Raw genomic sequence first — 17,962 nt, 5'->3', positions numbered from 1 at the left:
AAATAAAAAATTTAATAATTCATTGTATTGATCAGTTCATTTTCTTTTCTTTAAATAAAGACATTGTGTGGAAGGGTATTGTTATTTCTAACATTCATCAATTAAATTTTTTTTTTTTAAATAAAATTTTCGAATACATTTATTTTATAAATTTCCACGTGGAAATATCCCGTAGGTGTTGGTAACCGTGTGATGAAGGCAAAGCAAGTGGGGGGCAACATGTCGGATGTACAACTCCTAAAGCACTGAAAACACACACCCACGTGAAGCTGTTGCTTTGTCGGGTTATTATTATTATTATTATTATGTTTTCTTTAGGACCATACGACACGTGGGTGTATGCAATTGGTGTTAAAGTCTTATCAAACGTCATTCCAAGATTATCGGGTCAACATGCTTCCCCCTAACAATTTTTATTTTCCGATCAGTAAAAGAAAAATAAAAGTTATCTGTGGGATTAATGATATTGCACCACTGACATAATTTTTTTTTTTTGTTACTAAAAACATCGGGCATGATACAATATCATAATCATTTTTTCATGCAACGAGAAAAATCAAAATTCAAACTTTGACGAGAAAAAAAAATAATATTTAATGCTGATATATATATATATATATATATATAGATTGTGTTTGCAAGAACTTATACAGTTTCGATTAGGGATGTAAATGAACCAAACCGCTCGTGAGATATTCGAAGCTCGATTCGATAAAAGCTCGTTTGAGCTCGTTTAATGAGGCTCGTTAAGATAAACGAACTAAGTTCAAGCTCTACAATATTCGGCTCGTTAGCTCGTGAACATGTTTGTTAGTATATAGAAAAATCTCTTAAATTTATTTATTATAATAAATTAACAAATTTTAATAGTAATATTATATTTTTTTCTAAATGTATAATTTTATCTTTTAATGAATTTAATGAACATTTAAATGTACAATTCATATTTATTGAACTTGTTTAGGTTTGATAAAAGTTTGAATAAGCTCGTGAGCCATGAATATATTTGTTAAATAAAGCTCGAGCTCGACTCGATTATAAACAAGCCAAGCTCAAAAATTCAAGAGTTCGGCTCGACTCGGCTCGACTCGATTACATCCCTAGTTTCGATGTATAATTTTCAAATATTTTATTTACAAAAAAATTTAAAAATATTTTTGGGAAACACTACCTAAATATAATTTAGATTATAATATATTAAGCCATGCATTCTAAATTATGTTTAATGCTGATATTTTAAATAAAAGATCCTTAAATGATATTGGACAAAAACTTGTGCGAGACGGTCTCACGGGTTGTATTTTGTGAGACGGATATCTTATTTGGGTCATTCATGAAAAAATATTACATTTTATGCTAAGAATATTACTTTTTATTGTGAATATAGGTAGGGTTGACCCGTCTCACAGATAAAGATTCGTGAGACCGTCTCACAAGAGACCTACTCATGATATTGAGTACCATGAAAAGCGAGTTGTGCTTGATTTCTCCCCCACGCCTGCCTGAAACTAATTAATTAGTTTGACCATTGAACAGTGATCCACGGACGAACACATGAAATGAACAACTTTGATTCACCCGCATGATCCTTCACTTTGTCATATAATTACAATAACATAGATCGTGGCACCTTTTATGATCTCGAGAATTATTTTTAATGTAGTTCTAAGTCTGTCTTGGTTGTAACAATCGGATCAATAGTCATAAGTTTAAATATATCTATTAACATTTTTATTGGATAAGACTATTTCATTGAATTTGTCTAATACGATTTACCTGACTAGCGTAGTTTTTAAGTTAATAAGTTACCACTAGATTTTATTTAGTGCTCACCGAAAAATAACAACCGCAGACAATGACGGATCTATTCAAACTCAATTTTGAACTCTGAAATTTTAAAATTGAGTAACTCATTTTAATATCAAATTAATTCAAAATTAATTATATGATTTGTTATAACATATATCACCAAGCTAATTGAAAATATAAATTATTCCATGTATGGTTTAATTTCAAAACTAAATATAATGGAGAAGAGAGACATACAACTCTACGTGGTTTCAAATTAACATTCGAGATAGAGTCGAATATCATGAGTTGCTACAACAAGCTCTAGTATTTAAAATTTAATTTTTTTTATAAAAAAAGTCAATAAATTATGAAAAGAATTAAATTCTAAAGTATAATAATCATTGTTCAAATTAAAGGAAAAATGAAAAATCATCATGTAATGACATACATAATATTTTATTATCGTATATAACATTGTTCAATTAATTGATTTGTATCTTTTACTTTCTAATAAGACTCGCGGACTACACACAGTAATTAGAGGGTAATCGAATATAATTTTTAAAAAAATTAAGATATATATAAACATTTTAACATTCAGAATATATATGATTATTTAAACGGAGAAAATAAATTTAATTTTTTCAAATATCGTACGCTCACATAATTTAAAGAATACCGACAGAAAACATTATTATTGTACAACAAAATTTAAATAATTTATAAATGTAATTATCTTGTTTCGTAGGTGTCCGGTCGTCTAGGGATAACGTGGTCCTAGGAAAAATAATTTCTACGTGTATTATAATGTCTGGATTGACTGAGAAATTTTCCTTTACGAACTTAATTATTAATGTCTAGAAATTCATGTTATGATAATGAGATTTTCAAGTTTGCCGGTGATCAATACTGTGCGCATAATAAACCAGTATTCAGCATTTTTCACAATATCATTCATGAAGGATGCGTATAGTTCATCGTGATTATAGAACGATTATATATGTATATATTTATTTATTCGAGTTTGGAAGCTATTATTCATATCTAGCCGTTTGTCTTGTGGGATGTGAGATGAAATAAGAATAATGTACGATATAAAACGATAAATCAATATATTTAGATAACATAATAATTTATGGTCTTTCATGACTCATTTGAATCTCACCTATTTTTACAGTCAAGTAAAATGAAATGATATAGATTTTGTCATACATAATTCATCTAACCTTTTCGTTAAGTGGTTTATTCATGTTCTTGTTGGGTATTAAAGGGCTTCTCATTGATGCCTACAAGTTAATTTCACTTTAAAAACCAACATTTTACGAAACCAACTTGACGTTTTATAAAAGATCGAAGAATATATAATTTTTTTTTAAAAAAAATAAAGATATTTTTGTAACCCTATTGAGTTCCCCTTCCCTGAAAATCTTTAATGTACTCACGTTGTGACCATATTTGACACACACTTTTGGTCATACATGCAACCTTGTAATGCATCCACGTGACAGATAGATTTTTCAAGTTGGCTTCGTACCACCTTCACGTGAACAACAAATCTAATTGTAGCCTTTATCTCAAACAAAGTATCGCGTTGAATTTTCTACGCCTGGCATTCAAAAAGAGTGGATCCAATGTTTGGTCAGAAAGAGACGCAGTTATTAACTAAATGAAGGGACTCCAACAGAATTTTGAGGTGTCAGAAAGGTTAACTTTTTTTCTCCAAAAAAAAAAAAAAACTTGGGCATGTGGATTTTTTTATGAAAAATATTGATAATCCCATCGTCTTTTGCTTCATCCATCTCTCAGTTCCACCAACAGATAACAAATTCCGTCCCTTCTTATCTAATGCAGTAGTCCTCGCCAAAGATCCCTCGCTCTATTAACAAATGTTAGATCCCAAAATTCTAGTGGTCTTAAGTTCAAATGCCAACGGCTACATGTGATGTTTAGTTAGGTTATATTAAATAAATCCTCATCTTCGTTCTATATTTTAAAAAAAACAGTAGCCCTCGAGACAAAGTGGTCACGATTGCCATGAAATGTGGACGAGTCTCAACTTTTATTGGCATGCAAATGCTTAAAATCCATTAGCCTTGGGCTGGCTAACAAGGTTATATGAACACAACAATTTTGATCAAGGGGGAAAAATGATTTATTTTAGGATGATAAAGATTTAATATTATCGAAAAAATTGCCTGCTCCTAACTAAGAGTTAGTTTAGGATAACAAGCAAAACATGATACTTAACCAGCAGATCGCATGCTAAGTTGGAATAACAGTAAAAATTAGGCTAACAAAAGCCTTGATATATTTCAAGAACAAATATACTTATTATTCATACCCCCCAACAAAATTCCACATCAATAGAAATTTATACATGATACTAATAATCAGCCAGAATAATGAGAAAATACAACATGCTATTGACGTTGGCTGATCTATTGATTAGTGTAAAAAAATTTCCTGAGGTGAGATATCTCAGTTCCCGGAACTCTTTCTTTCATCAAAGATAACCTCTTTCTTTTATAGATTCAGCCCAACCAAGTAACAGAGCAGAAAGCGAGATAATAAATGATGCAACCACAAAACCTAACCACAAAAGGCTTACATGTTCGCAGCATTTATGTACCAGAATCGGATGAAATTTGCTGTGGAGGAGGAAATGTGATGCCCATAGGGCAGTATTTTCTCCTTTCGTCTCATTACACTCCTAATCCTCAACTAGGATTCTTTGTTTGATCGTTGGAATGTGTAACTACTTCTTTCCAGATAAATCGCTGCAAGCAAATGTTAGATTGGTCTAGTGAATGGCAAGATTTTACAATGCCTGCAATTTCTCTAAGTTTCCATTTGATGGAACTGAGAAGGTATTAGGACCAGCAATTGAATTGTTTATGCCACCATTTTCAGGCGTTTTGTGGATTTGGTGGGAAGCTGAATTTCGGACAGCAAAGCTGTGGATGCCCTCGAAATACGTTGAGTATGGAAAATACTCTGCGCATCGAACCTTCCATCCTGCAAAAGTGTAACAAATGAAACCCCACCGCATAAAAAGAATCTTGTTCATTCGATACAAATGTAAGATGATTTCTGTTCTTTTAGTTGCTTCAAGTTGCTCAAATTTGTATGGCACAAGACATAACCAATATACTAGAAATCAAAAACAGTTTTCTGCATGCACAGCTAGTGAAACATCACGGAAAATTTACAATGATTGCCATACGACTGAATTTCATAAGAATGTTAAGAAAATAAACGCATTAGGAAAAAGGAACTGAAAGAAAGGTAAACATAAACAAAAACTTTGTTCTCGATTTAGAGAGGCATTACCAACTTGAGCACAGAGAACTGGCCTAGTTTCAACCCAAAAGCAAGAGGAGGCAAGGGAGATCCACCTGTTCGTTTGTCTGAATAACTTTCTTTTTTTTTTTTTGGAAAAAGTAAAAAGGATTTTGTGCCTATATTATACTCGAGTTTGTAAATCATTACCACCCGTCAGAATAAATAGAAATTTTAATTTGTTTTTTGTCGATTTGAACTGCGGCTCCTATTTTCTATATCCACATTTGGAGCAAGTAGCCTAGCAGATTGTAGGATTGTGTCATCGATTACTGCCCCCCCCCCCACAAAATACAGTGATTTTGCGAAAGCATTAAGAAAATGTTACATGAATTGGCCTTATACAATACCAGAAGATTGGAGTAAAATTCCGATTTTCTGTTTCAAAATGAAATATATCAATATGTTTTTTAATCATTTAATTTTCATCCTAATGTTTTCACAACCACAATCAATTTAATCATGTGTTTTATTACCACGTCCCATTTCATCCCTCAAACACAAAATCCAACTAATTTATTGCATTTCTTGGGAATGTTTAATGTTATGTAAACAAAATAATTTATGTACTTTAAATCATATTCATTGTTATTTCTTGGAATTAATAAATGACAACATAAACAATAAAATAAAATAAAATAAAATTATTTCTGATACTAATTAGTCCGAAGATTACATATTCATTTTTAAATACGAGTAATTACAGTGATAAAAAAAATCATAAGATATAAGAAATTAAAAATTTATCAAGATATTCCTATTCAAAACGTTTTAAAATTAATCTTTTGACTAAAAAAAATGATTTGGTTTAAACCACCTTATAAATTGTTATTCAAATAACTAATATTGACAGAAATCTTTGATTGTACGTATAAAAGTATATACTTATATAGTTATATTTCAATCATTTTCAAAAATTTCAAACATCTATAACTATGTAATTTGTCATGTAAAATATTAAAAGTTAAGCTTCAAAATTCTCTAATAAATTAAGGAAAATTAATTCAGTTGATATTCTAGAAAATTTTGGCATGAACAAGACGAGTTTATTTTAACGTTGTAAAAAACACAATGATGAAAATACACTATTCAAAAATACATAGATGAAGATAACTTAGAGATTAAAAGTTGGGATTAAAATGATTCAACCCAAAAGAATATTGAATGTACAAGGGCTCTAGAAGCTAGACGCCGGCAGGTGATGCAATCAGTAATGCAATCCAACAATTACACGACAGGGTGCCAGAAAATTTACAAATATCATAATCAAGATAAAGAAAATATAACTATCAAGGAAACAAAGGCTTACTTGATGCAGCATCATGGTCGTCTAAAATCCTCCGTAGGAACTCATGGACTTCGATACAGTCCTTGAGTCTCCAGTTTCTCACTGGCCCTAGAGCTCCGTTTCTGAAAAGTTAAAAATAAGGCTCAAGATGAGTATGAAGATGGAAAATTTAAATTTTTATCAAGTGACGTACGAAGAAACCAGGCTGTTAGATGATTCTTCTATCAGGTTAACAGCCTCGCTCTTCTTGCTTGGCTCCATAAGAATCATCATTTCTGCCACAGCAGTTCTGTGCCTCAAAGAATCTGGCAACAAGAATAAAAAACCCCAGTAAAATGGACAAAAATTGCAGCAACGAACACCTAAATAAAGCCAGTAAAAGACCTTTATGCGCCTGAAGGAAGAGGTTGTTTGCGTCAATGAGAGATTTTCCATGCAACTGACTACAAAAGCAAAAGAAAGAAAGGCAACCTCAAATAACATGTGTAACCGGAAGTTAGTGCACAGATAACAGTCAGAAATTAGAAAGAACTCCCCAAATAAATGGAGGCCAAGTAAAAATAATAATAATAGTAATAATAATAAAATACCTAAATGACGGGCGTTCGGCCTCCAAAACGCACCATATGAGCTTTTCAGTATCAGTTACTGGTGCTGGGAGAGATCCCACTTTATGAAAGAACTTTATCTGCAAAATGCAAACTTTACCTCCAAGTTCAAACAAACAGCAGATAGTGCCATGAAAAACTACAATGAAAAGTGAATTAAAGAATATGCAACGTATACATATGTATGCATGATGTTGTGAGGAATAAACCATCAGCAACCAGAATACCAGGCAACGATGTGTCTCTGAGCTATCAGCATCTAATCGCAGCATATGTTTTAATGCCTGTGGCAAACAAAGAGGTGATTTTCATTTCGTCCACAAATTAAAAAAACAAGAGAAAAAGGACAATCCTTTGATTGAAGCAGCCAAATGTGAGATTCCATGAAGGCTAAGAGATTACAAAAAAGTATCGTCCATCATGAGACAGAGCTTTTAAGAATAACTATTGTTGGTACAATATGCACACATAAAAATCATACACAAATTGATGGAACATCACTGATATAATTGACTAACTAGATGGAACATCACTGCTGTAATTGACTAACTATACTAAACCAACTAAAACTTTCAGCTGAGATCAAAATAGAAAAATGCAAGAGAGGACAAAAGCAAGCATCTATAGGAGTTTCCTAGTGAATACTTCACCTGTAATGCAAGTAAGATTTTCTGCTTTCTCACATTAACTTCAAACGAGAGCAAGTGTGTTTCTAAGGAATCAGATGAGTGCTTCTGAAGTAGCTTCAAGTATTTTGTAGCTTCCATCAAAGGATCTTCAACCTACATGTATACATGACTTAGTAAAATATTGACATTTCATTTTTGCCAATTGCATCTTCTTAATGTGTATTCATTAATAGAGAAGACAAAATAAGAAGATGAACTAGGCTAATTTATGAACTTGGCCGGAGAAGGGAGTGAAACTCATTAAACAAATTTTCAACCATATTATTTCTCTTTCAACGTTTACATCTAAATATGGTGAGTACCTGCAATAACTTCTCCCCGTGGGGATCCATATCAACTGGTTTCATATTACGTTTACCAGATTTTGAGACAGCAGTAACATTTGATTCTTGCTTGACTTCTGCTTCCTACACATATGCAAGCAATGATGGACAAACTGTTTCGATTACTTTCTTTCACATAAGCAAGTCTGCAAAGTTAATTACTTTCTTAGCTCTTGCTTCAGCTTTTCTCTGCTTTTGCCTCAATTTCTTTTTGTGTGAAGCAGGCAACCTTGACATCTCTTCATCTTCTTCTGCAGATGACTTCGAAGGAGAATCATATAGCCTTAAATAGCATCTGCATATCGATTTAAATGTCAAAAAGGATGAAGGATCTGAAAGTAAGATACTAAAAATCTTTACTCTGTTACAGGGCTTGCAGGAGACATAAGCAATACTTCAGCCCATGGTGGTCCCAATTTATAATGAACAACATTGAGCAGAAAATAAGTGCCAAAAAAATTTCATCATTTCAGAAGAGAAATAGAGAGCACATACTTGATGGCTCCAGCAGCAGCTTTCCGAAAATAGGAATGCGAATGAAGACGGTCCTGAAATTTCAGCATTTCTACATAGGTTCGAAGAGTCATTTTTCTTAAGCAATACGAATGGAAGTCAAATTGGTCCTCAATAATGTCTGCATAATGCTTTTCCACAGCCAAGAATTTCTTCAAAGCTCGTCCAAGGTCTCTTTGGCGTAGATAACTTTCTCCAGCCGCTAATTCATACCTTAAAATTGAAGAAAGAATAATAGCCCTAGGTACAAGTTTCTTGATTTGGAAGCATCAGTTAATTTAGAAACTAGTGAAAATATGCCCACCACATGCACTGCATGTCATGAAGGTTATTGTGCTGTTCTCCGTCTTTTGTGAACAAAACAGCCGTCTTTTCTGCCAATACTACCTAGAATAGAATGTTAAGATAAGGGTATGACCAAAGAAAAATTGCTTATAATAACAAATTATGGCCTTGGTAGGTCTAAAGGAGAAGAAAAATTTAACAAAACTCAACCTTATCAGCCTGCAGCATACGCTTAACGCATTTACTATTGACATAACGATCAGCAAGATCCATACATCTAGCCTCATCAGCCAAAGCAGCAGCTGCTGCCAGGTCACCTGAGTGCTTTAATATGTGGCTCTGAAACAAAAAGGAATCGCATAGATACAGTAATATTATATAACCGAACCACTGTCACAAATATATTTATAGGTCTATATCTAAGGGTCATTGGGATATGCCAAGGAGCACATATATTTATACCAGCTAATGGATGTGTGCATGCAACAGACATACGGAATCCAACTATGATATTCATAAAGAATCAAATCAAGTGCACACAAAAATTCACCGGAAAACGTACAATAACAGTTACAAGTGTAAGAGCAAAGACTAAAAGGGATGAAATAGCACAGTCGGCGCAACCAAGAATCATGTTCTTCAATTTCTGCAGAGTTTGGCCCAAAGAACTGTATATATATATATTGGGAACATTTGTTTGCCAAAGATTAAGGTCCTGGCTTCAAAGCACACAATGTGCAAGGGTAAACAAAATAAAGAACTGATTTACAATGACCCTTTTAGCATCTATAAGAGAAAAGTTGCGGTTTAAAGCCAATTGGGTTCAAAATGTGTCTCAATGTCGACGCAGGCATCATCATGGCACTGGCAATAATCTCATTATTTTAGCAAGCTTCTTAGGTCCAGATATAAGAGTCCAATTACAGGAATCTTACTTTAATACAGCTTCAGGATCTCTACTTCAATAACGTATATCTAGAAAAAAATCAGAAACATTACTTCAGTTGTCTGTTTGATGTACGACTTGAAGTTCCATACAGCCCTCAACACCCATGAACTCAAGACTCCGGTGAATAATTACACACACGAGAGTAAAATAAAATTAGAAACAGGAAGAGTGATGGAGATTTCACCAAGTCTGGTAGATAACTCTTACTTCAAAGGAAATATAATGACTGTATCAAGAAAAATTGCATGAGACATAATACTCTGAAAACAAAATCTGGATAGTACAAAATGTATGACAAGATACACATCAACTCAAATGCAAATATGCAAATAAGTCGGGGAACTGATTCTTCAAAGTGATCCACCAAATATAATTTTAACAAGGAAACAAAAAGTTCAAGCAGGTTACCATAAAAAACAAACATCATAGAGCAATAAATTAAACAGTTTCAGAATCAAGATATCTCAGAACATGTGATTACCTTCACTGAGTATAAATCAATAACAGTTGGAGTGTGTTCTATGGCCTCGTCAATTTTTCTGAGAGCAATTTCATACTGACCAAGTCGATCGTAATGCTGAATAAAGAAAGTATCTTAGCATAACAAAGAAATCTTCTTTAACAAACCCCAGGAAGAAACGTCACAAGAAATGGAAGAAAAACAAACCTGAGCCAAATAAAACAAGATCCACATAAGAGTCGATGGAGGCTCCTTGTCCGCCCTGAACACAAGGCAGATGCAGAATTTTTTTAGATGAAAGATGAAGAAAGAATCCAAAATCTTTTAAAACTTAACATCCAGTCCACTCCATTCAATTTAGATGAACAACAAAATCAGTAATTATATTCAAGAAATGTGCATTCCATATCTGTATGCAGTAGCCCATAGTCGTTTTAACTAATCAAAAAACAAGTGTTATGCTGGAGTTTGAGAACCAACAAAAACAAGTAGGTGGTAGTCTTTAAAGAAGACAAATCACAAAAGCAGGTAAAGTTACCTCCCTGGATATCCACCAGTAGTTCTGATAGAGTGCTCTAACTCAAGAATTAACTGCTCTAAAGTATCTGCCTGCACAATAGTATGGTAGGTCTTTAAACATTATCCACTCAACCATCATTCTATAAAAGAATCAAACTAACCTTTCCAGAGTGATCATACAGAGGAGAAAGATCGGAAAAGAGAGAAGGAACACCCTATATATGCCATCAATAGATGAAAAATATCTCTGAGAATTGTCAACTAGCCATTCAAATGAATAGTTGAGGGCAGTACCTTGGTCAGTAAAGGTCTAATATAATTTCCAGCTGCCACACGGAATTTTTCAGCACTTAGAAAATCAAGCGGAATCCTCTGTCGATGGATATTCAATAAAAACGAAATTATTAAAGCAGAACCCGAAAAAGTGATGAAGACAGGCTTCACTGAGATTCTGGCCTTCCTTTCTCTGAGGGCAATGATTATAGATTTGGAAACTAACATGAAAAATACAGAACCATACACTGATTATTTACATGATTCGAATTAAACAGTTCTGGAAAGCGAAGCATGAGATAATATTGCACATTGGCAGATATGAAGAAAGAAATTGAATGCAATTTCTATATTGAGATAATATTGCACATTGGCAGATATGAAGAAAGAAATTGAATGCGATTTCTATATTAGGGACTATAAGAACGTGCTTGTGAATATTTGGGGGACATGAAATTATGGAAGAAGATAGAAAAGTCTGCTACCTTGACAGCAGATGACCTACTGTATTGCTTGCTGAGTGATTCATACAAGGTCTCCAAGCGATCAATGTCATCGGAAGAATACTGCCCATTTTTTGAATATAATTGCAGACACCTCTGGAGGCCTTTGTAGTACCTAAGTATATAAAATATAAAATCTACTTGTTCAAGTGAATCACGGTATGAGAATTATGCGGAAAATGATGAAACTTGGTAACTTTTTAAAGCACGTATGTAACAAAAACCGATTGGTGTGATGTGTCTGATAAACAAAGTTTACTTTAGATACCAGTAATTGTCAGGATTCATCGAAAGAAGTATCCTGTAAGTTTTTTCTGCTTCATCAAAGTGGCCAAGCTTTTCAAGCAGAGAAACTTCCTGCTCCTTGCACGACAATTTATCAATCTAGAGCACAAAATCACAAGAGGTGAGAAGTTTAACATGAAATTAGAAAATCAGTGCACTAAATCAACTACTATAACTAACAATTTTGGATTCTTTGTTGAGCAACTCCTCGAGAGCCCTCTGAATCAATCCGCATTCTTCCAGTATAGATATCTGAAAATAAATATATGATTCATTGTAAAAACTAAAAAAGCATGCAAGGTAACAATCATTTCCAATGAATCATCCTCAATATGCATACCATTAACATACAGGCTGTTGCAAAGCAATGTAATAAAAAAGGAAGAACCATATCAATCAAAGCAACAGATCATCAAATTTCTATTTTCAGAAATTCCAAGAACATACACTAGAAGGAATTCAGTAAATCATCCATCGCTAGCTCCAGAACCAGATTATCTTTAGAATAATGATGTTCCGATAACGAGTACAAATACCAATAAGAGAGAAATTTCTGCCAAATTATTTTAAAATTTTAAACTGTTTTGCTTGTGTAGAGCAGTTGTCTATGCCAATATGTGATATTGATGTTGAGACAAAGGAAAATGGAAAGATTTGATGCTAGTAACACACAGAGCAATGAAGAGATTAAATTTCAAGCACATATGCCAATGAAACAAAAGGAAACAAAAAAAATCAGCATATAAAGAAGAATGTTTTCAGGATTTATGGAACTCAAAATTTCAAAATCAGTAGTAGAAATTGCATTTGTATGTAATCCAATGATATTATCTCTGAAGCATAACAAAGTCACGGCTAACAACAATACATGCTACAAATTCTTTAACCATTAAGATGTAAGAAAAAGCAGAAGACACTTCAGACAATTATAAGAATAACTACGAGCCAAACTCTTAGCTAGGGTCCTAGATCAACCAACTCTGGTACCTTGTATAAAAGCATTTCACCGTGCTCACTACGTTCATTATGAGGAGGGTAGTCGTCCTCAAGAGTCCCTTCATACGCTTCAAGAATATCAACTGCCTTTGATCCACTAGTATATCAAAGATAAGTGCAGATTATGAATCTAAGAATCCAAACTCCATAAACTAGTCTTTCAACCAAGTTTTAATCAATCAGTAGTTCTTATCAAAATTAGATTATATAAACGAACATGAATTAATGATGACTAAACATCATATTCAAACCATCACCACAAAAATGACGGCACATTTTATCTGTCATTGACTAGTGAATTCTAATCATCAATCATGCATAAAATAGTTTCAAAGAGCATTCATCGTGCAACATAACTTTCCCTTTTAGAACAAAGTTAATATATCAGAGCTATAATTTATTAACGTTTACTCTCATTTTTATTAATGCTGATTTTTTGGATCGGTCCAATTAAATCCGTAGAGTCTACTGATTTCACCATATCTACCTTTTATTTCAGGCCGGGGGAATGAAAAATGATCTGTAGATTTAACAGTGTTACACGAAGAAAGCTAAAAAATCCCTCTCTTACGCATTCCAAAAAAATTACATTAACAGAAGAGAAACAAAATACTAAAACGTACTTGAAGTTCAGGTGATGAGCAACAGCAAATCCTATCCAATTCATTCGATGGTTTGGCTTCAGAGTGAGCAGTTGTTGTCTCGTCTCAACAAAACCTGACAAGTCACGCATTTGAGCCTGTAAAACAAATATGGAACCATAGACATTACTATTTGTCTGCTGTAATATAAATTGATAATTTGACAATGAAAACAGAAAGGTGATGATATATTCTTTTTTCAGTTTGCAAGATAAACAGAAGCAAAGACATCTCAAATTTTCCCCATGTTCCTTGAGAGTTGATCTATCTGGAAAGAGTTTTGGGAATTACATGATGAAGCACTAGTACAGATAGGTTGAGTAAATGAAGTTGTCTGGACCGCAAGAACGACTGAATAATGGATAAAAAATGGAGGATACAATGTAAAATTTTCCAATGGAATTAATTAAAAATATAGTTAACTGCATCTAGATGGTGCCTTTAGCCACCCTGAACAACCAAAATCTAGGGTTCTTAGAGACTACATACAAACAATAAGGTAAGGAGTGTCAATATTTAGTTAAGTCCTTTGTAGGAATACATCAAAGTCATGTGAGTCCATCTCTTTGTCCTTGACAAAGGCCCTCCCATATTTAAAATATTACAGGACATTCTGTGCATTACCCAACATGACCCAGCTCAATGCAATGTCGCGTAGCACAAGAAGAACTTAGTGCACATTATCTCCTCAGATCGAGTAAAGTTGCTGACAGCTGATACCTATATTTAGGTAACTAATCATTATCTAAGTTGTTTGCATTCCTGCTTCAATTTTGAATTTCGATGATTAACATCTTTATATCAACCAGCTAAAGTTACATTTTATAAGAATCGTACGCATCAAGCGAGAGAGAGGAAATAAAAACTACAATCTGAAAACTAATTATATGACAATATATTATTAAGAATATATACCTCATGAGCAAAGCAAAGTAAACAAGACTTTTATTGTTAAAAGTAAAATATTTCTCGAGAGCCATGGATGACACTATGCACCTGTAAAAGAGAAAGATCCCGAAGTATTTCAATATTATCTGGATCAATTTTAAGCGCATTGCGATAACACTTAATTGCCTCCTTGTATTCTCTGTCTGACCGATACAAAAGCCCATAAACATGCCAGCAAACATGACTCTTGAGGTCATTCTGCACAAACGAGAGAAGACTTTGAATTGATGTCAGCCTATAGCTGAGGGCATAAGATAAAGCAAAAGTCAATTCAACCTAAACCACGAAAAAGATTGAGATCAACCTTCAATCCAAGTCTAACAAGTTCATAAGCTTCTGACTTGCGATCCATGCAATTCAAAGTCAATCCTTTCATAGACAGAGTCTCTGTAGCCAAAAAAACCAAGAATGAATCATGAAAGAAAATAAATAAATTGCAAGAGTGGGAAAATTCATCATGGCCATGTAAGAATGGGCATCTGCTTGATCACATAAGATGAAGCAAATTATCTTTCCAATACTTCATCTATTTCACTTCACAAGGCCAAATGTTTACGTTATGTGGATTGTCAATGAGAAAACTGCACGTGGTGACAGGAGCCATGAAAAAATATCCCACCCTTGGATTGCTCAAATCCAAAAAGTCATTCTTAAATTTGCCAAATTGTCGATGAAGTATTAGGCCAACCAGAAATGGTTTGCCTTGCTACTTCCCCAAAAATATAGAATAGTTGACGGTGAAACCAGAAATATATCAAAGAAGAAGAAAATTGATTTCAAATACAAGAGAGGCATGGAACCGGAAGGAGACAATTTACATCTCAATCATGATTCTGCCAAAAGTCTTCAGAATACTTTCTCACTAAATTCATCAAAAAAGATAGTTCCAGGCTAAGAACGTCCAAAATCTTAATTCCAGGGTATGAAACAAACGAAGATACAACAAATCTTCCTAGCGGTCCAATTACTTAAATAAAGAGACAGTTTTGATTATTACTATTAACCACGAAATAATCAACTTTCCTAAATAGTATCAGATAAATTTCCTCATACCTCCATGATCAGGGAACTTCTTTAGAATTGCATCAGCGGCCTTTAAACCCTTTTTATACTGCTTTGTCTCATACGATTTCTGTATCATGTTACAATCAAGTTTGAAATCGTAAAGCTAAAGGTATTGAATAGAGCATCAGCCTATGCGAAAGATACTATCAGCCATTCAATAATGTTGATTTGATAGCACATAGTCAAAAATCAAGTGATATTGATGCATATGATATAGCTATTGGCAAATTCATTCCACCAAAAGATCATGTTTCACAAACACAACATCTGGATGCAACTTTACTTGGCACTCAAATGCAAAAATTCTGTATGAAGTGGAGAAGTTTGTGACAATAATTGATATCATATTATTCTTCAGTATAACAGCAAAGGAGCAACACAGTCTACAAATACTACTCGTGATTTCACATCCCATCTTAGACTTCACTATGCTCAGGAATTCTATCTCGTATATATTTAAGTATCACTGATATTCTCTCTCCAGGAAATTGTACTAACATAGATTTGCTGAAAGTTGAAAGTTCTCATCACAAACAGCCAGAAATCTATAATAAAAACACAATCCTTCCTGTATTCCAATTTCCAAGTATGCAGCATAAGAAAGCAATACAAGCACCTTTCTCGATTTCTGTTCACGGCCAAAACAATTAAACCAACAACACACATAGCATGCTCCACAAAATCAAATTGAAAAATCGTTCTTCACAGGGAGAAAAAAGAATGCATTATCACACCTAGAAGAAGAAGAAGAAAACCGACTTTCTAACTTCGGAGGCAAAAACATTTTCTCAAATCGGAACAATTAAAATGTAAATTCAAATATAATCAAACATGAACGAATTATTCTAAAAATAATAGCTACATTATAAAATCACACCAAAAGTCTGAGGAACCAACAAGCACTTGTTACACACCAAAACTCTAAATTTAAAAATAAGAAGAAGAAGAAAAAGAAGAAAAATTACAATGTTTAAGAATCAAAACACACGTCCTATAAACTCCAGTTTTGGTAATGATAGTTTCATCATTGTAGTTGGCTTTGAGTCCGAACGTTATAACAGCAGTTTCTTTTAAAATTTCAATTAGTTGATGATTAATCCTGGGGCACTACAGCTTGTGAAAAGTGTTCTTAATATTAAATAAAAGACTATCTTCCAGGGTGGACCTTTCGACACTGGTAGCATCAACTCAAAATGGAAGAATGCACAGTCCTACTATCAAAATTTAACAATAAAATCAACAATAACATACTCACAACCCTAGGTTTCTACGAATTACATCATTTCGAATTTAATTACGAAAATTCACCGAGGCTTACTGATTGAAAGAAAAAACAAGAATGAAGAAAAACATACAACAATGAGTTTGAAGAGGTTGGCCTCTTTTGGGGGAAGCGAAGCGCCCATCGCAGCAACAACACCGAATGCTGACCGTGGAGGAAGCGAATTACAGAATAGGGATAGAGTGTATCAGAAGTCCAACGCAAGAAACAAATACAAGGAAATGGGTTTCCCGAGCTGCCATACTACGCCAGATAAAGAGGACTGAGCAAGGGTAAGTTAGTCAATTCATGTTCCACCAGGCCCCATGTATAATATTTCGCACCCTGTAATGCGACATATTAGCAGTCGTCTTAATAATATGGTCATTTCGTTTTAAATGAATTTGACATATATCATAATTATTATTAAAATTAAAAAGTATATAACATATGATCGTTCAATTAAGTGAAAAAATTTAAATGATTTATTTGAAATCCGTCGTCTCAAACCTATCAAATATTTTCAGGAAATATAATTTGTAACCATCGTTAAAGTACATATGAGTAGTTTCAGTAATTCTCTTGTGAAACGTTTTCACAAATCTTTATCTGTAAGACGGGTCAATCTTATCGTGAGACCGTCTCACACAATTTGCCGAATAGTTATTTTTAGTTTCATCAAAAAGATAAAATAGTATATTTATTATAATTTTTTTGGTATCTTGGATACTAGTTTTAGACATTATATAACTCGTGCATTTAAAGATATGATAAACTGATATATAAAGAAAATATAGTTATTTTTTATCTTCTATTATTGTAAAAATTAAATCAAATGAGAATGATACAGGGACATTGAATATAATCATTTATTATTTTTAATGATAAATTATAATGTAAGTCATTGCAAAGCAAATTGTTATGAAAACTACATATTTGTTCTAAAATAGTTACTATACGAATTATTTAGATGAAAAACTTGTTAAATATTTATCAAAATCACTTTATACCCGACTTCATTGTTTTAGTTTAATCCATCAATTTTTAATGTTGACCGTAATCAAAATTATCCATCAAAATTATAATAAAACCCAGTCTTAAAACTCAAAATAGAGCACAATCAATAGCAAAGTATTTTCTATTAATTTTCTTTTCATGACATAAAATCTAACTCTAGCTTAAACCATGCATATTTTCTCCCTCAATCTTTCACCACTGCATCCACG

General features: G+C 33.2%; 1 protein-coding gene across 2 annotated transcripts; it reads right to left on the bottom strand.

Moving 5' to 3' along the window:
* Nucleotides 1–4,083: 4,083 nt before the first annotated feature.
* LOC142556065 (N-terminal acetyltransferase A complex auxiliary subunit NAA15-like) lies at nt 4,084–17,040 on the bottom strand. 2 transcript variants are annotated; one of them, XM_075667286.1, is made up of 26 exons: nt 16,831–17,040; nt 15,464–15,542; nt 14,715–14,797; nt 14,459–14,608; nt 13,445–13,560; nt 12,813–12,918; nt 12,006–12,077; nt 11,809–11,924; nt 11,523–11,655; nt 11,059–11,136; nt 10,926–10,979; nt 10,784–10,854; nt 10,453–10,507; nt 10,267–10,362; nt 9,047–9,175; nt 8,856–8,938; nt 8,534–8,764; nt 8,201–8,333; nt 8,018–8,122; nt 7,677–7,808; nt 7,254–7,310; nt 7,009–7,106; nt 6,803–6,861; nt 6,612–6,723; nt 6,440–6,540; nt 4,084–4,806 (listed from the first exon to the last, which is right to left on the bottom strand). In XM_075667286.1, the coding sequence occupies exons 1-26, from the start codon at nt 16,879–16,881 to the stop codon at nt 4,610–4,612; spliced, it is 2,697 nt and encodes an 898-aa protein (XP_075523401.1). In that variant the 5' UTR covers nt 16,882–17,040; the 3' UTR covers nt 4,084–4,609. The 2 variants fall into 2 exon arrangements, 1 of the variants encoding a protein (XP_075523401.1); XR_012822513.1 differs by lacking the exons at nt 4,084–4,806; nt 6,440–6,540; nt 6,612–6,723 and having other exon boundaries at nt 7,205–7,310.
* Nucleotides 17,041–17,962: the final 922 nt, after the last annotated feature.

The sequence above is a fragment of the Primulina tabacum genome, chromosome 9, assembly GCF_025594145.1.
Source record: "Primulina tabacum isolate GXHZ01 chromosome 9, ASM2559414v2, whole genome shotgun sequence".
In the NCBI taxonomy this organism is placed as follows: domain Eukaryota; kingdom Viridiplantae; phylum Streptophyta; class Magnoliopsida; order Lamiales; family Gesneriaceae; genus Primulina; species Primulina tabacum.
The sequence above is the reverse complement of the archived record's forward strand: the minus strand, read 5'-3'. Positions and strand labels throughout refer to the sequence as shown.

Bases quoted from the DNA above. Each gene is read 5' to 3' on its own strand.
- LOC142556065 (XM_075667286.1), bottom strand. From the start codon at position 16,881: ATGGGCGCTTCGCTTCCCCCAAAAGAGGCCAACCTCTTCAAACTCATT. The intron at 11,137-11,522 runs GTAGCAGACTTT...ATCCATCGACAG, and splicing joins GTAGGTCATCTGCTGTCAAG to AGGATTCCGCTTGATTTTCT. The intron at 10,508-10,783 runs GTAACTTTACCT...CCTTGTGTTCAG, and splicing joins ACTGGTGGATATCCAGGGAG to GGCGGACAAGGAGCCTCCAT.